Source organism: Chenopodium album, chromosome 5 (assembly GCF_948465745.1).
Source record: "Chenopodium album chromosome 5, dcCheAlbu1.1, whole genome shotgun sequence".
In the NCBI taxonomy this organism is placed as follows: domain Eukaryota; kingdom Viridiplantae; phylum Streptophyta; class Magnoliopsida; order Caryophyllales; family Amaranthaceae; genus Chenopodium; species Chenopodium album.
Genome location: NC_137838.1, coordinates 39,082,728 through 39,101,359, shown reverse-complemented (window position 1 = coordinate 39,101,359; position 18,632 = coordinate 39,082,728). Strand labels below are relative to the sequence as shown.

General features: G+C 39.9%; 2 protein-coding genes across 2 annotated transcripts; both read left to right on the top strand.

Annotated features, from left to right (window-relative positions):
• Nucleotides 1-7,618: 7,618 nt before the first annotated feature.
• On the top strand, nt 7,619-12,022 carry LOC145632845 (uncharacterized). The gene is made up of 3 exons (XM_081685177.1): nt 7,619-8,473; nt 10,870-11,295; nt 11,852-12,022. Exons 1-3 carry the CDS (start codon nt 7,619-7,621, stop codon nt 12,020-12,022), a joined length of 1,452 nt encoding a protein of 483 aa, XP_081541303.1.
• Nucleotides 12,023-16,426: 4,404 nt separating this feature from the next.
• Nucleotides 16,427-17,092, top strand: LOC145632844 (uncharacterized). The gene has a single exon (XM_081685176.1). The coding sequence runs from the start codon at nt 16,427-16,429 to the stop codon at nt 17,090-17,092; it is 666 nt and encodes a 221-aa protein (XP_081541302.1).
• Nucleotides 17,093-18,632: the final 1,540 nt, after the last annotated feature.

The following is an 18,632-nucleotide window of genomic DNA, read 5'->3' as shown; positions in this document are numbered from 1 at the left end:
CTATGCTGACGGACGACTCGCTCCCCCAAATACCAGACGAAGCGCCCAGTACCAACCAAAATGGTACGGTACACTGAAAGACGTAGGGCCTCGGGTAGATCAGTCATCCCGGCCCAAGGACGGTACTGGACATCGATGGGAACCTGGAAACCATAAAAAGTTAGGCGTGAAACAACTGAAACAACATCAGAAGGAAAAAAACGCAACAAAGCTAATCCTTACGCCAACGGAAGAGGTGCCTCGGCGTAGTAGCCCACGAAGCGCCAGAACAGACTCCAACCGTGACTCTCCTCGGTCACGCCAGCTGGCCCCGACGGGGAAGTCATGGACCACTCCCCGACGCCGGCGAGGAGCCAAGCCTGGGAAGTACTCGTAGAACCATAGTTGCAACAAAAACAATATTCAGCACACGAGTCGAACAAGCTGAAATGAAACAAGAAGGAAAAAGTCATCACCTACGACTCTCCACTGGCCGTAAACGGTGATAGGGGACTCGTCATTCAGCTGACGGCAGCCATGATGTAGAGATAGAAGAAGATCCGCGTACCCTAGACTGGTCCAGTTGTAGGATCCTATCTCGGGGATCCTGGCCAAAGAGGGGAGGTAGCAGAGGAGCACGCGTGAACTCCTGTCGGGAGAGAGGGTCATAGAAATCAGGATCAAAATGAAGATCCGCACCCGCTGCTCGGCCGTCGTATCCTCCATATCGAAACCGCGAGCAAGAACTAAAGCCGACTCCGATCGTCCACTCCTAGGACCACCTCGAGACACCGGTCGGGTCCTGATGTGCTGAACAACCAGACCCAACAAATCAGCTACCTCAGCCGATGTCCAAGATAGATCAGACATCTGGCCTACTGCCCGATCAGTAAAGTGTAGCCCTCTGATCATGCTGAAGTCTAGGGGGGTCACCGTCATCTCCCCCCAAGCAAAGTGAAACGTGTTGGTAGTATCCCAGAAATACTCCAACAATGCGCGAATGACCGTCGCGCTGCAACCCCGGGGGCTGCGAAATCCTACAACCGCCGCGTAGAAATCGACCAAGCCAGACGACTCCCATAGGGCGCTCGTAGCAGGATCCCTCGTAATAACCTGGTGAAGCCGAGGGATCAAATCACCGGCCTCAGAACCATGCTGGCGAAGTGTGCCATCGACTATGCCGGAGAGTGCGCGGTGAGAGACGTGGTTTTCACGGCAGAAAACCAGCTGGTCTGGGGTCCACGGGGGTGGAACCCACCTACCCGTACTCGTAGAAGTTCGAGGCTCGGACTCCAAGACGTCGTCGTCCACGCCCTCAGGGACAGTGGGAGTGTCCTCCCGAAAAGCCCGACACCGGCCGCGGGTAGAAAGGTCGCAATCTCGTCGTCTAGGCATGCTATTATAAAAATATAAATATTTAGCATCATTTCCTAAACATTTTTAAGTTGCATATTTATAATAAAAATTAAAATACTTAGCATCAGTTCCTGAGTTATTTAGTTGTTTATTGAATTATATGCTAAATTTTATTAAAATCTAAGTGTTTAGCATCATTTCCTAAACATTTTAAATTGCAAAATAAAATCTAAATACTTGGCATCATTTCCTAAGTTATTTAGTTGTTTATTGAATTATATGCTAAATTTTTACCTCAAGGCTAAAAATTGGCAAAATTATGGTATTTAGTTTCTCCATGACAAACTAATACTACAGTTCTCCTAGCCGCATGATACTATGTTCTCCATGACAATATAGTACATGTGCAAAATATGAATCAACACATCATTTCACAAGGTTCACCACCATTTTTTTCACCATTTCAAAACATGAACATTATTTCACAAAGTAGCACCCAAAAATGGTGATTTGCTCAATTCTCCATCAAATCATGCAATTTTTGTCTCAAATTTCTCACAAACACACATGTATACATATACAAGTAGAATCATGGCAAGAATTTCAACATAAAGTTTCAAAATAAAAAACCCCCAAATTGATTTTTTAGGGTTTGTCATGAAATTGTTTATGTGAAGCAAATTCAAAGCAAAAATCAAAGGAAACTTACATGAATGTTTGAAGAGGGTCGAAAATGAGGAGAAGATCAAGAAATTTAAGCAAAATCGGTGGAAATTTGAGCTCCAAAAGCTCGAAGAACCTCGAAGAATCGAGCGGCCGCCGTGACACGGCTGAGTGTTGCCGCGACTCGGTGGAGCGTGAACGTGACACGGGGACCAATTCCCGTGTCACGGGAAGAACAATAGTCGATGGAACCTCATTGTGCAGCAGCAGCACTGACGAACAGCAACCGAGAAGAACAACAGTAGCAGCAACCCACAGCGAACAACACAAAAAAGAAAAAAAAAAAAAAAAAAAAGAAAAACTGTGACACGGTGGTGGAAACCGGCCGACGGAAAGAGAAACCGAGCGCCGGTTGTAACTGGACGAGACACAACAGTGCAAGAATTTTTTTTTTTTTTGAGGTTTTTTGGAGTGAAAATCATATATGAGCAATGAAATGGAAGTGGTGAAGTGTGAAAAAGAACATGCAGATTTAAAGACAGAAAGAGACAAAAAAAAAGTAACCGTTGCATGTGACTGATTCAAAAGCAGCAGAATAAAAAAAAAAGGAAAAAAATTCCCGTGACACGGGATCCTTGTCCCGTCTGACGGGAAGCCTTGACCGTGTCACGGGGACTTGCTGACGTGGCACAGCAAAACTGCATTTGGTCAAGGAATATTCTTGGTTTTTTGACCAGTTTGACTGATTTTCCGAGCTTATTGGGCGATTATTTTTCGCTACAGTTACGCGGAAAATCCCAACTGATATTTAAGGGGGACTAAAATTACCATTTTACCCCTGGCAAGCGTCAAAGCCCATTTTTCGGCATTTTAAGCATTTAATATGGTCGGATAATCGGCTTAAAATTGTGAATCATCCGCGGCCCACGTTCGGGGGTAATCGAACCACCATACACTTATCAATTTTCAGCCAAGTCGGCTTTCCTCAGGCTTGAAAAGCGTTATCGGTGGATTTTTCTTCAAGTATAGAAAACCGCCAAGTCGGCTTTCCTCAGGCTTGGAAAGCGTTATCGGTGGATTTTTCTTCAAGTATAGAAAATCGCCAAGTCGGCTTTCCTCAGGCTTGGAAAGCGTTATCGGTGGATTTTTCTTCAAGTATAGAAAACCGCCCAGTCGGCTTTCCTCAGGCATGGAAAGCATCATCAGTGGATTTTTCTTCAAGTATAGAAAACCACAAAATGTCTTTGTCGGCTTTCCTCAAGTATGGAAGGCATTAGCGGTGGATTTCTTCAAGCATAGAATGACACCAAATTCGTTCGTCGACTTTCCTCATGCATGGAAAGTATTATCCGGTAGCTTTCTTCAGGCTTAGAAAGGTACCAAACTCTTCAGTCGGCTTTCCTCAAGCATGGGAAGCATTTCAACAAATGTCACTCGGAGGATTCCTTCAAGCTCAGGAAGCTGCCAAATTCGTTTATCACCGACACACTTGTGCCAGATACGTATTCTATCCCTTTACTCTTTTATATGTAGAACTAACATTTTTCTGCAGGTATCGGTGTATACAGAGTGATTTAGGATCGTAGAACGTCTTAAATCATTCTCCGTCCCTATCGACTACTTTGACTATCGTTTTCGAAACTGACGTTTCTACAAACTCAGTCAAAGTGGGGGCTTCTGTAGACACCTAAAAATGTCTCCCCAAAACCAAACCCGATGATAAATAACCTTTCACCGCCACTGTTGGTCGGGTTTAGTATTTAATCCCTAGAGTGCTTAAAAAATCGTATTTTACTAAATTCATATTTTTGGAAGGTCCATGGATTAGTCTTGATGTTTGGTAAAAGCATAGTTTTAATTTTAGCCCAAGCTTGTTAATTAATTTTAAGCCCAAACCTTTTTATTTTATTATTTTATTATTTATTTTTGGCCCAAATATTTTATTTATTTTTATTTTATTATTTTCTTATTTTAGCCCGAATAATAAAAGTGAGGGAAAAGACCGAAATTATCAATCGGCACTTAAAAAGCCGAAAGAAATTAGGGTTAAAAATGAATTTAGACGGAAAAATGGACTGGAACTGACCGTGTCACGGTACGGTCTGACCGTGTCACGGGAACCCTTCCCGTCTGACGGTGGGACATCCCGTGACAGGGGAGGTCTTCCGTGACACGGGACGTTCCGTGTCCTTTCCGCGTAAACCCTTAACGCGTTTTTCATTCCGTTTTCTAAAAAATTTCCCGCGTCACTCCAAAACTGACCGTGTCACGGGAAAGTGTACCGTCTGACGGTACAGTCTGACCGTGTCACGGTACAGTCTAACCGTGTTACGAGATACTTTTTCAGGGTTTTTATTATTTTAGGGTTCCGTGTGGTCCCTCAGCACATTTTCCCTATAAATACCCCCTCATTTCTGATGTACGGGGCAACCAGAATTCGATTATTATTATTTTTCTCTCTTCTATGCTATTAACCTAAACACTAGCCTACCCTTTTCACTTCAAAATTCCTTCTTCAAGCACTCAAAGGAGTCCATATTTCACTCGAGGTTCTGTCCTTAAGCCAAGGCGTGAAAGGTAGAATCGTTTGAGGGTTTGGCCCCAAAATCAACCTTATTTAATTTAATTTAATTTAATTATTGTTCTATTATTTCCTTGAAGTTACTAACTCGTTTATTATTTTGTAGTTGCAAGCAAACAGATTCAAAGTAAGGATCATGCTCTTTTATTATTATTATTATTATTTTTCTAACAATTTTATGTTGTTGGGATTATGATTAAATTGGTATTAATGTTGATTCTATTTTATTTTTATTATTATCACCACATTGCATGTTTAAAGGGAATATGTAATTGAAAATCACGCCTAATAAGATAATTTGGACAATCGGTTTAGGATCCCTTTTAATCTTGTTATTAATTCAAGTGATCACCAATATTTTAGAATTATGTGTGCATTAATATTAAACCAATTTAGTTAAATAATAGTTTGGAGCGAATTGAATTATTGTTTGTATGCCTTTGAGATCACAGGACTGCTTTTAACTATAAGAATCGAGTAGAGGCCAATACGGGCGAATGTGACTCCATGACTCACTTCGTACCATCATCCCCGATCCTCCTTTCGTGGTTCCGAACCATATGGAGTTAGTAATCTCATGGATTATGAATGGGGTGTAACCTTCACGGGTCAATCGTTGTTGCCTTCGTTGTCCCTTTATCGTGGTTGCCTTTTATGATTCTTGAACGGTTTACAAGTTCCTTAAAAACTTGTTGGCAGCTCCCTACTTTATTTGTCCCTAATCGTATATTGCAATTCCCACTTCCTATGAGTGCCAAGCATATTCACAACATGTTTTTAACGTAGGCGCACTTCAAACGACGCCTACACCCACTTAGACGATTTGTCCAGGGTAATTTGATAAATGGGGTGGGGCGTTGACTTGCTTTGACTTTTCTCTCTTCTCTCTCCTTCCATGGTGATCTGATTCTGCTGGTTTTTTCTTTAGCTCAATCGATTAAAATGGCTCAAAAGAAGAAACAATCCACCCCCATACCTCAAAATAACCTTACTCAAGCTACTGTAGCTTCATCGGTTACTTTGAATGATAGTTTAAATTAATTGAATGTTCATGGTTTTTATGGAACTTCTGCAATTCCTGAGGAAGCTGATAATCATTTAATTCATCCTTCCGGATGAAAGATTACTAAAGAATATTTGGATGCTCTTGAGAAAGTTCATGTGTTGAGTACTGAGTTGTTCAAATCTAATGCAACAATACCTGAAGTTATTGTTCCATTGGTTTTTAGGTCTACTGCAGCTGGAATTGCTCCAGGAGTTGCTTCACATAGTTCTTCTAAGCTTCCTAGAAGAAGTAATGCTATTAATTTAGGATCAATTACAAGGGATGAAAATCCAGCAATAATTAGGGTTTCTCCACGTACTGTTCGATTGGATTCTAGGCCTGGTTCTTCTTCGACTTCTTTGAGAAATGCTCCTATGAGTGGTAATCAACCACTTGGACAACCTAAGACTGGTCAGCAACCTCAGAATAGCAATCCATGGAATAAAATTCCGCAGGAAAAGCTTACTGCTAAGGGTATTAGCCTGTCCTTTGTTGCTCTTGTAATCAAAGATGGCAAGACTGTTGCTCAGCTTCAGACTTCAGAATTGGAGCAAAGGAATGCTAAATGGTAGAACACTATCATTTTCTATGTATTGGGTTATTACCTTACCATTGCTACTATATATAGGTATATTTCTGATAACTAGAAAAGTGTGCTTAAACCTGATATATATTGGCATGATGATGGCTGTTTCCTTATTAGTTTTCAAAATTCTGGTGATATGGACATTGTGTTAAATGCTGGTCCTCATATGTTTATTGGTAGACCTGCTATTTTAAAAGCATGGTCTGAGAAGTTTAATTTTCATGATGAAGTTTTTAGAACAATTCCTTTATGGGTTAATCTTCCTAATTTACCTCTTAAGATCTGGAGTATAAAAACTCTTAGTAGGCTGGGAAGTGTTATTGGGGTTCTTATTTGTGCTGATGAGTGCACATCTAAGCAACTGAGAGTCTCCTTTGCTAGACTGCTCATTGAGGTAGATGCTACTAAACCTCTTCCTTCTAGTATATAGGTTGAGAGCCTTGCAGGTGAGCTGATTGAGCAAAGAGTTATATTTAAATGGGCACCTCCATTTTGCAAAAAGTGTAACAGGGTTGGTCAAAACTGTGAAGTTAAACCACCAGTTAAGAAGCCACCTACTAATAAACAGTCTACAAAGGAGCTAGTCAAGATTTTGGTTCGAAAGGCCAAGATTGGCCCTTATCCTGCTCCTGTAGTTCCTGCAGCTATTCCTGGAGTTGTTCCTATTGCAGGTTCTTTTGCTACTGATGATAACTCTCTTCATGGTGCTGCTGCTATTACTCATACTCCTACTGCTCATCAGCATGACTCAGATGACTGGAGAATAGTTGGAAGAAGACATAAAACTCATGGTTGTGCTTATGCTGTAACTTGAATTGTTAATTCAAACTCATACTTTGGTTTGGTTTATACGCTTGGGCTATTTCCTAACGGGGGTGATTGTAATCCCTCTTTGGGATCATGATAGTCCTTACATGGAACATCTGGGGTCTTAATGACCTCAATAAGGTGGCTGATGTAAAGCAGCTACTTTATAATCAAATATTTTAATGTGATTGCTTTGTTTGAGACAAAAATAAAAAAGAAAAATCAAGTGGTTATGCATAAGAAGCTTGGTAGAGGCTGGGCTTGGACTTACAACTACTCTTGTTCTCAGAAAGGTAGAATATGGATAGGTTGGAAAAGTGATAAGCTTACTTTGCAGGTGTTGGATGTTAATGAGCAGTATATTAATTATATTATCAGCTCTAAGGATTTTCAGACGGAAATTGCTTATACTTTTGTGTATTGGCTTCATTCTATTCATGCTAGGAAGACTCTTTGGACTGGTATAAAAGGTCTGCAGACTCTTCATATTCCTTGGCTATGTGCTGAGCATTTCAACTCTGTCTTGAATACCGGTGATAGATTGAATGGAACTGATATAATTTACTATGAAGTTAGGGATTTTAGATAGTTCATTGATAATATGGAGCTTCTTGAGATTAAGAGTAAAGGTCTCGTTTACTCTTGGTCAAATATGGCTCATTTGGGGCCTAGAACTTGTACTAGGATTGATAAGGGTTTGGTTAATCAGAATTGGCTTGACCATTTTACTCATGTTGAGGCTATTTACTTGGCTTCTTTGTCTAACCATAGTCCTATGCTCTTTGATGTTTTTATTTCTCTTCCTGGAAAGGGTAGGCCCTTCAGATTTCTTAATTGTATTGCTTCTCATGCTGTTGATAATTCTGTGAAAGACGCTTGGGATAATTCTTGCGATGGCTCTGCTATGGGTCAAGTTTGGAATAAATTGAAGAGTGTTAAAGCTAAGATGAAAGATTTGAATTCCAAACATTTTAGTAATGTGGATGTTAAAATTGAAACTGCTCAGGCAGCTTTAGAAGAAGTGCATATGAAGCTGAATGATGGTTCTAATCCTGCTTTGATTATTGTTGAGAATGACTGTATTAAGCAAGTGAAGTATTGGAGATCTGTTCAAGAGAATATTTATAAGCAGAAATCTAGAATTGAATGGAGCAAGTTAGAAGATGGTAATACTCATTTTTTCTTTTATGTCTTGAAGTATAGGTATAATAGAATTGATTCTATTTACACTACTGATAATATCTTGCTGAAGAAACTTAATGAGGTGGAGCATGAAATTGTTGGATTTTACAAGAACTTGATGGGGTCTGCAGCCAGTTCTTTGCCTGTAGTTGATCTTGTTACTTTGAGAAAAGGGAAGCAGCTATCACTGTCAGCTCAACAAATTCTTATTTCTGATGTGACCACAGCTGAGATTGATGAAGCTATTAAGGGAATTGAAAGCACTGAACCCCTGGTATTGATTGTTTCAATTCATTCTTTTTTCACAAATCTTGGCATATTATCAAAAATGATTCTTATGCTGGTGTTTTAGAGTTCTTTAGAAATAAGGTCATGTTTAAAGCCTGGAATGGCTCAACTATTACTCTAGTTCCTAAAGTTCAAAATCCTTCTTTTGCTAAGGATTTCAGGCCTATTGCTTGCTGCACAGTGTTATATAAAATCATTTCAAAAATTTTAACAACTAGGATTGCAAGGATTGTAGGGGAAGTTGTTGATGAGGCTCCGGCTGGTTTTATTCTTGGAAACATATATGTGACAACATCCTTCTAGCTACTGAATTGATCAAGGGTTACTATCACAAGCATATCACTCCTAGGTGATTGATCAAAGTTGATTTAAAGAAAGCATATGACTCTATTGAGTGGAGTTTTCTAGAAACTGTTTTAGCTGAGTTGGGCTTTCCTAGACTTTTTACTGTGTGGGTTATGAGCTGCATTACTACTATTTCCTTTTCTGTGCTCATTAATGGTATTCCTTCTCCCCCTTTTTCTGCCAAGAAAGGGCTTAGACAAGGTGATCCTATGACCCCCTTTGTGTTTGCTATTGGTATGGAGTATCTCTCAAGATGCTTGCATGAGCTTGATGTTATTCCTGACTTTAATTTTCATCCTAGATGTGAAAAGCTCCATGAAGGCGTCGTTCGAAGTGCGCCTAGGTTAGAGCATGTTGTGAATATGCTTGGCACTCTTAGGAAGTGGGAATTGACATAATACGATTAGGGACAAATAAAGTAGGGAGACGCCAACAAGTTTTTAAGGAACTTGTAAACCAGTCACGGATCATAAAAAGGCAACCACGAATAAGGGACAACAAAGGCAACAAAGATTGACCCGTGAAGGTTACACCCCATTCATAATCCATGAGATTACTAACTCCATAAGGTTCGGAACCACGAAAGGAGGATCGGTTTAAGTATACCTTTATTTATTTGATTTGGTCCAAACCCTCAGTCAATTATACCTTTCACGTCTTGGTTTAAGTATAGAACTTTGGGTATTATATGGACTCCTTGAAGTGCTTAAGGAAGAAATGATAGAATAGGGAGGCTAGTGTTTAGGATAAAGAGGGAAAAAAGAATTATTTGATGATCAAACTTGTTAATCCTTGAAAATGGGAAGATATGATCTCTATTTATAGAGAAAAAAGAGGGGTCGAAGAATCAAGAAAAGATCGAGTTCGAATCGGACTAAAACTCTTGCGATAGACAGCAGTTTTTGCGGTTTTTGTTTTTATCATATCTTTTGATACAGAAATCGGAATAAGATGAATAAGATATCGTTGGAAATATCTTGAAGTATAATTTCTAACCCAATTAGAATCAGATTAAAATAATTTGTAGAAAAAAATATATGACCGAAATAGTGAGACGGTGTCAGTTTTAGATAGAGTTTGACAATTTATTCATATCTTTTCCGTTATAGCTCGGAATTGATATTATAATATATCATTGGAAAGATATTTTTAAAGGCTATCCAACCATATAAAATTTAGATAAAAAATATGAGGCAAGAAAATAATATCTGTCTATATTTGAACGTCTTTCAATTCGGATAGAAATAGGATTTTCAAAAAGAAAAGTTTTATTCAATTTCAGACTCTTTAATCTTATCTTTTCAAAACGGATAATTAAGATCTTTTAGAAACTTATGGAAGTTTATAATTAATCCTAATTGGTTTAGGAATGGGATTAAATAATTTTGATCCTCCACATGATCATTGGGTCGTAGGTAAGGTGGGATTAGGTTCGGTTTGGGCTCAATTTAATATTTTGGCCATAACTTATTCGTTATAACTCAGATTTGGGCTTATAATATATCTTTGGAAAGCTCTTTTAAAGCCCCATCCAAATATTAAATCATTGGACCCAGATTATGGACCACAATAATATGGATTAAAAGTTTTATAAAAAGGACACGAAATGAATGATTTTAAAGGACACGAAATGAATTATTTTAAGTTTAAAGGCACAAAAAGAGAAAAATAAGCTATGGTTTGGGGAAATGGGCTAGGATTTGGGTTGGTTTATGAAATTTATTGGGATTGAATATTGATTTAAGCACTTCAATATTAAATACTCAACCCGACCAATGATGGCGATGAAAGGTTGTTCATCATCGGGTTTGGATTTGGGGAAACATTTTTAGGTGTCTACACTCCATTTAAGCCATCTTATGTTTGCCGATGATTTGTTGATGTTTGTTAGAGCTGATGAATGTTTTGTCAAGTTGCTTCCACAAGCTTTTACTAAGTTCTCTTTAGCTTCTGGCCTCTCTACTAACTTGGACAAAAGTGAAGCCTATTTTGGGGGAATTTCTGATCAAGCTCAAGCTACTTTACTAAATATCTTAGGTATGGTCCCTGGCTCCATCCCTTTTAGATATATTGGAGTCCCTCTTTATTCTAAAAAAACTCACTATTAGGCAATGTAAGCCCCTCATTGATAGAGTTACACCAAGGATCAATGGCTTGACTGCTAAGCATCTCTCTTATGCTGGTAGGGTGCAATTGATTAAGAGTGTTTTATTTGGGGTTCAGACTTATTGGAGCCAAATTTTTGTGCTCCCTAAGAAGATTTTGAAGGAAATTGAAGCCAGGTTTAGGGTCTTCTTATGGACTGGACACTCTAACCCTTCTAAGAAATCCCTTGTTGCTTGGAATTCTGTGTGTTTTCCTAGAGTTAGTGGGGGTTGGAATATTATCTCCCTCCCTAAGTGGAATACTGCAGCTGTTTTTATGCTTTTGTGGCATATTACTCACAAAGCTGACTCTCTTTGGGTAAAGTGGGTACATGTGTACTAAGAAATAGATTGTTGGGAAGCTTTTGTCACTAAGAAAAGCTCCTGGGTTTTGAGAAGAATTCTCAAGTGTAGGCAGATTATCAATGATATTGGTGGGTGGGATAAGGTGAGGAAAGGACTTAGAGTGCAAATCAAGAAAATTTATAGGTGTTTAAGACCTTAAGCTCCTAAGGTTCCTTGGAAAAGATTAGTGTGTAATAGTTATGCTTCTCCAAAAAGTATTTTTATTTTTTGGTTGGCTTTATGGAACAGATGGATGACTAAGGATAGGTTACAGTCTTGGAATTTGCAATGTGACCCTATCTGTGTCCTTTGTCTTACAACTGCTGAGAGTGTCAATCACCTGTTCTTTCAGTGTAGATACTCCAAGCAAATCTGGCAAAGAGCTCTTGATTTGCTAAAGTGCAGGAAAACTATTTAAGGTTTTAGTCATGAAGTTACCTGAATTCTTAAGTTTTGCAGAAAGACTAAAGCTATTGGGAGGTTGCTGCTGATATTTTTTTGCTAAGACTGTTTATGTTGTTTGGATTCAGAGGAACAACACTATTTTGTTTATTGCTGAGACTGTTTATGCTGTTCGGATTCAAAGGAACAACACTGTTTTTACAGGGTGTTGTACTCCTGCAGAGGGTGTTTTTAAGGATATTGTGTTTAGAGTTGCTTGCAGATGTGCTGATGATGGTAGGAAATTACTTCTGCTGTGATTGGTTGCTTTGCTGGTGTTGCTTATGGTTTGGTTTTATTGGTATTATTTGATAATTCTGGTCTGGTTCTGTTGGTTTTGTTTGCTGTTTAGCTGGGTTTTTAGGAATTTTGTCTGGTCCTGGCACTTGGAACCTTTCCAAGAAGGTGGCTAAGTGTCTGAGTCCATTAGTATGTTCCTAGTCTCTCCTAGAACCCTTCCTAGAAGGTGGCTAGGAGTGAGCTAGGTTCTTTTTGGTGTTATTTGGCCTTTTTGGTATTGTGGTGTTTGGTGATGTTTTTGCTTAACTTTTGTAAGCATTAACTTGTATGTTGTTTTTGGTCCTTTTGGTAATAAAATTTCTATTTACCAAAAAAAAAAGAAAAAAAGTTGATAAATGGGGTAAGTGGCCAAAGTGTACCACGCCCTCAAGCTACCTAGGTTGCGGCTGAGATAGTGCATGTGGGCCAAAGCCTCCCAGCCGGGGTTTAGACCTTGCATATCGCAGGCAGAAATATAGCCTTGAATGTTGACATAGGAATTTAAGGACAACTGCCAGACTCCAAGATCAAAACCCCGTAAGATTGCCTTCATGCATCATGCAGAGGGAGCAAGAGACCAGCCAAAAACGCCACCTCGTAGCAGCCGAAGTATTCGTTGCAATTAGGTTGTTCATCGTTCCAAGCAATGGTGCCTAGCTCAGGCGGATCTTATACACCCCACCTAGAGGTCATTTGATTTTAAAGGCCTCAAGGCCCTTTTCCATGTTTACCCTATCTTTGGCAGAAACATGGATTCAGAGGGGATCCCCATCCTCTTCCCATTTTTTCCTCTCCTCCACTTCACTGTCCTTAAGGGGGGAAAGGGGGCCATTGCTGCTATCCTCAGAGCTAGACCAAAAGGCGGTGCTTAACCCGTCTCTCTCTTAAGAGACCTTGTCACCACCTAACCTAGAGGCAGAGGTAGCCTCTTCATCGTCTCCATCTTCGGGCTTCATCTCTTAAGAGCCATCATTGAAGACGGCCTCATCCTCGTCTCCATCTTAGGCTATATCTCTTGAGAGCCATCATTTTAGACGGCCTCTTCGCTTCACTGTCTCTATTCTCAGACTCAGCTAGGATCCCACTACTTGAGGTACTAGGAATCCCAGAATGGAAGTCATCCCACTCAACCAGCGAGACCTCGTCAGACGGTACCTCCAATGTACCGTCTATTCTGTGCCGTCTGGTGGCTGTTTTTTTTAATCCGAGCCATTGTGTCCTACACAAACACATAGATGGTTGATTTTGGGGATGTACAAGGCTGCTCCATACACTCAGAGTCGACACCCCCAGTCCTAGACTTAGCCGTACTAAGAGACCAGCTGAGTACTTACCTAGGTTGTGTGGTGTGTATTGGTAATGAATCTATTTATTAAATATAAATGCGTGTAAGGAGGGTGTTCCCATTGTAGGGGATCCTTCCTTAGATGCCCATGGCCCTTTAAAATCCTAGGACTTTACACTTGTTAGGGTGTATTAGGATTTGAATTCCTGACTGTTTGGGGAACCTTGAATTAGAATTAATAGGAGTTGCCAACGAGTTTTGGGAAAAATCATAAACGTCGTTCATGCCTTTCTCCCATGTGGAGTTCATGGGATAATTAGCACAAACCGTAAGTTTACCCATTGCTATTAATTGGTCTATATAAACCAAAAATGAGTTCGGGAGCGAGAGTACTAAAATAACGTTCCCTTTAAAGGAGAATCGCTATTCTAGTCCTAGTCCGGCCTCCACTAGCTCTTCCTTTTTTACAATTTTATCACCAAACAATATATGCAACACAATACCTACAACTAAGTTAGTTAATTTTATGTACAAGTATTAATCACGTAGGAATTACATTGCAAAGTCGTTATTCTTTATTTAATTCAAATTCGTGAAAGGAGAAAAACTAAACAAGATTCGCCTTGGTTTAAGTGATCAATCAATCAATTAATTATTCAATTCTTATCTTATTTAACGCAAGATACCATGTGGAATTGATTAATTAAATATCCTTTTAAAATGGTCAAACAACACTATTTTATCGATTAAGGTTCTTTTAAACAAGAAAAATAGATGTGATTTATCTAAGTGCTCGGGAATTTACCACTTCTCTTTGCTAGATCTCCGTTTAGAACACTTATGGACTCCTTCTTGTTCGGGAACCTCCACCGTAGTAACAAATATTAAGAGGGGTTGGTGAGTTTTTATGACAAGATGGTTTAGTAGCACAAGTTCACAAGAGTTTTTGCTAGAATTTTAGGTTAATTTTCGTGTGTTTAAGCCTCGTATTAAGCCCCTATCTATAGGAAATGGATGCAATTAGGGTTTTAAGAATTCTGTCGCATCAGGTGTCGCGTGCATCTGGATGACTTGCGTGCGGCATTCCAGCGCAAGTAATTTAGTTGCGCTACTGTGGTTAGCGCAACTGCATGTCTTGCGGGCGACATTTTGGTAAGATTCAATATAATATTATTATGAAATTCAGAATCTCCCGCGAGCGCATCTCTAGAAGTTGCACTGGGTGTTGCGCGCGCCAGACCAACGCGACTTATTGAGATGCGCGCGGCTTTTTCTGCGGTAGCATTAAATTTAACCTAGGCGCCTCTAAATCTTTCATTATTTGGTCTTAAGAATGGGCTTAAGTCTAATTATAATCATTTAGTTAATTGAACCTTGTTATATTTATTTTTTTGTTAGGCTAGTCATTTTGTGTCTTTGCGGTTTAGCCAATCATCCATAAGTATTCTTCAGTTTTATCCAACACGAAGATGGTTTTATTTATCGTCATTGCACTTTTTGTCGAGACAGGAGGCCAAAAGTAGATGTCTACAATGCGCAAACTAGAAAAACCAAGAATGAGCTGAATGTGGTAGAAACGGTACCTTAATATTTGAATCTGAAGGGGGTCAAGCATTAATCGGCTACAACTAGCGGGCTGGAATCGTTTTGCTTGTCTATAGCACAAGCGGATGGTAACTGACTGGGCAGACGGGCAATAAAGGGACTGTTTGTGAATAACACATACAGGTCTCAGACTTTCTCTCTCTTGACCAGCTTAATTTTCTCTTTCTAGACTTTTTGGAAACGTCCAAAATAAGGTGAGTAAAATACATATTTATAGATGGGTAAATTCAGGGGCATCCCTATAATTTCCCCGAATTCCAAAGAGTAAACCTAAATTACTGTTGAAAATTAACCTATCTGTAACAGAGTAACAAATGTCACAGATGCCACATGGCACCCACGTCACATCTATGAGGGGCAAATGTTTTGGGTAAAAATACCTAAACCAAGTGGCCAAATTAGAAGGTGACATGTATCAACTTCAAAGAGGACCAAATTAGACCAATCATCATTGGACACGTGTACCTCCTAAAATGTAGGGAAAAAGACTTCCTTCACAGCTAAAATCTCAAGAAAGTCCTAATGTGGTGCAGCCCTCCAGTCCTAGGTTTCCTATAACCTTAGCATGGGTTCAATTCCCGATGACCCTATAAATAGGGAGATTCACCGGTTGTTAGGGGGGACGTTAATTTATTACAGCATAACTACATCTCTTACATCAGAGAATTCACCTAATATCGGAATCTGAGAAGATCTAACTTTTACCTTTCCGCACTTTTACTCTCCTCGACCGATACTAACTTGATCGTCGGAGGTAGAGCTCCTACCAACCACAATCTTCGTGTTTTGCATGTACGGGCCGCACGAGACTAGTTTTGGTGTTGTTACTCTCCCGAAGGACCAAAAAACACTCAAAACAATGTGCACTTTGCAGATATTGGAGGCAGAGCAACCCGCGATCTTACCGTGGGCGCGACAAATAGGGAGAGACCGCGGGTGCGGCAAACAGGGAGAGACCGTGGGCACGGTAAAAATGAAGAGACCGCGACTTTATGGAGAGATTGCGGACCCCTGAAGCGGCTTGGGAGCAGGAGATTTGTCGCACCTTAGCCTAGTGCGCGTGTGATGCCACCGCGGACACGACATTTCCCAAACAGCCTGCGGAGGTTGTTACATAATCCGTACTCATTTTTCCGCGACCATTGGAATTAAAAGAGAGGGTGCAGACAATCTGTTTTTCTCCTTATTGGAGATATTATTGTGATATTTTGTGATATATTTTAGGAAATATTTCTTGTGAAAAGATATGGTAGAATATTAGGGGTTTGTTACCCTAGTAGTAGATATACATGTATTAGCCGTGAATATGAATGTGAAGAATACAGAGAATTACATTCATATTTTTGCCTCTGATTTAACATGGTATCAAGAGCCTAGTTGAAATCCGATTTTTTTTCATTCGTATAATTTTCATAATTTACGTTCGTGTGTGAATTTCAATCTAAATTAAAAAAATATATTATGTGATTTTTTCTTTCATTGAGGGCGTGGAGACATGACTGGAGGCGATGGAGGAAAAATTAAGGTAGACTTGACCTATCATCTCGGATCGACTGATGGTCCAGGAAATATAATCACTCTGATTCAGCTTCGGGGTGAGAATTATGATGAGTGGGTGAGGGCAATTAGGACCTCGTTTAAGGAAAAGCGGAAATATGGCTTCATTGATGGTTCAATCGCAAAACCGATTGATACTGATAAATTGGAAGATTGGGTGGCTATTCATGCGATGTTGGTTGCTTGGATTACGAATACCTTGGACTCGTCGGTGAGGGCTACCATTGGTGAGTATGATGATGCTCAATTGTTGTGGACTAATCTCAAAAATAAGTTTTGTGTTGTGAGCGGAACCCTAATTTGTCAATTGAAGTCGTCTTTGGGTGAATGTAAGCAGGCTGCTTCTGAATCTGTCGCTTCTTATTTTGGTAGAATATCAAAATTTTTTGATGAGTTGAACATCTACATTACTGTACCTGCTTGTAAGTGTGGTGCTTGTACTTGTAACATTAGGGCACAAGTTGAGGAATTGTGTCAAGAGGACTTTGTTCACCATTTTTTGATTGGTCTAGACGACACATATAGCTTGATTAAGGGTCAGCTTTTGGCACAAGATTCTATACCTACAGTGGATAAAGCATACCAGCAGGTAATTCAAGCATAACGTTTGAAGGGGAGTGAATCATCCGTGTCTACTACGGCGGCTTGTGACAGTGTTACGGCGTTCAAAGTTCAACATGACTCTTCTACGAAACCGCAGCGTTCAGGTGATACTTCTATGTTATTTTGCAACCACTACAATAGAGTAGGACATGAAGAGTCCGATTGCTTTCAATTGAACGGCTACCCTCCATGGTGGGGTGACCGTGGTCGTAGGGGTAGAGGACGGGGCCATGGTGATTCTGGAGGTAGTAAAGGTGGGGGCCGAGGTGGGCGTGGCAGTGCGCCTGCTGCTCAGGTCCGAGCACACAAGACAGGAGGACAAAGTGGGTCAGACAACCCAAACCGGCAGCAACACAATGACTGATGGGGTTACCATTTCGGGGGTGACACCGGCACAAATACAACAGATTCTTGATCATCTTTCCTCTGTGAAAAATAAGCTTCATGGTAAGGGTCAATTGGGTTGGATCGTTGACACCGGCGCATCCAACCACGCTTGTGATTTGTCTCTTTTGACGAATGTTTCAAATGTGCCACATTGTCCGGTAGGATTACCGGATGGAAAAAGTGCTAATGCTTCTAAAATCGACTCCGTGATTTTGCAAGGGGGTTTGAAAATTTATAATGTTCTTTTTGTACCTCAATTAAATTGCAATTTAATATCCGCGACGCAATTATGTGATGAATCAAATTGCACTATGCAATTTATTAACAAACTTTGTGTTATACAGGACCTAACGACGAGGAAGGTGATTAGAGCGGGTGAACGAGTAAATGGACTTTAATATTTCCGTGGTGTTTCGAGGTGAAGGCTTTGAAGATAGATGGGGATCGATCGGTAAAGTTGTGGCATCAACGAATGGGGCACCCTTCCGGAAAGGTTTTGTAACATCTTCCAGTTGTGAGTGGTTCTAATAAGAGTCCTAAAACTTGTGATGTATGCCCTCGGGAAAAACAACATAGGAGTAGTTTTCCCTTAAGCAAAAATAAAGCTAGTAGTTTGTTTGAACTTATTCATGTTGATTTGTGGGGTCCTTATAAGACCGCGTCAACTTGTGGTTCCCATTATTTTTTAACAATAGTAGATGATTTTTCTAGAGGTGTGTGGACGTATTTATTACGTAATAAAACCGAAGTTGAATTGATGTTTCTTAATTTTGTTGCTTTAATTAAATGTCAATTTGGGTATGAGATCAAAATTATTCGTAGTGATAATGGGACGGAATTTAATTCCTGGAAAGATTATTTTTTTTTTGCTAATGGGATAATATTTGAGACTTCTTGTGTGGGTACGCCTCAAAAAAATGGGCGTGTTGAGCGTAAACATCAACACATCCTTAATGTGGCACGAGCTTTGCGATTTCAAGCTAATTTACCTCTTAAATTTTTAGGGGAATGTGTGAAAGCGGCTTGTCATTTGATAAACCGTACTCCTAGATTGCTTGATTTTAAGACTCCGTTTGAGGTTTTGTTTGGTAAATCTCCTATATATAAACATGTCAAGGTTTTTGGGTGCTTGTGTTATGCTCATAATCAATGTA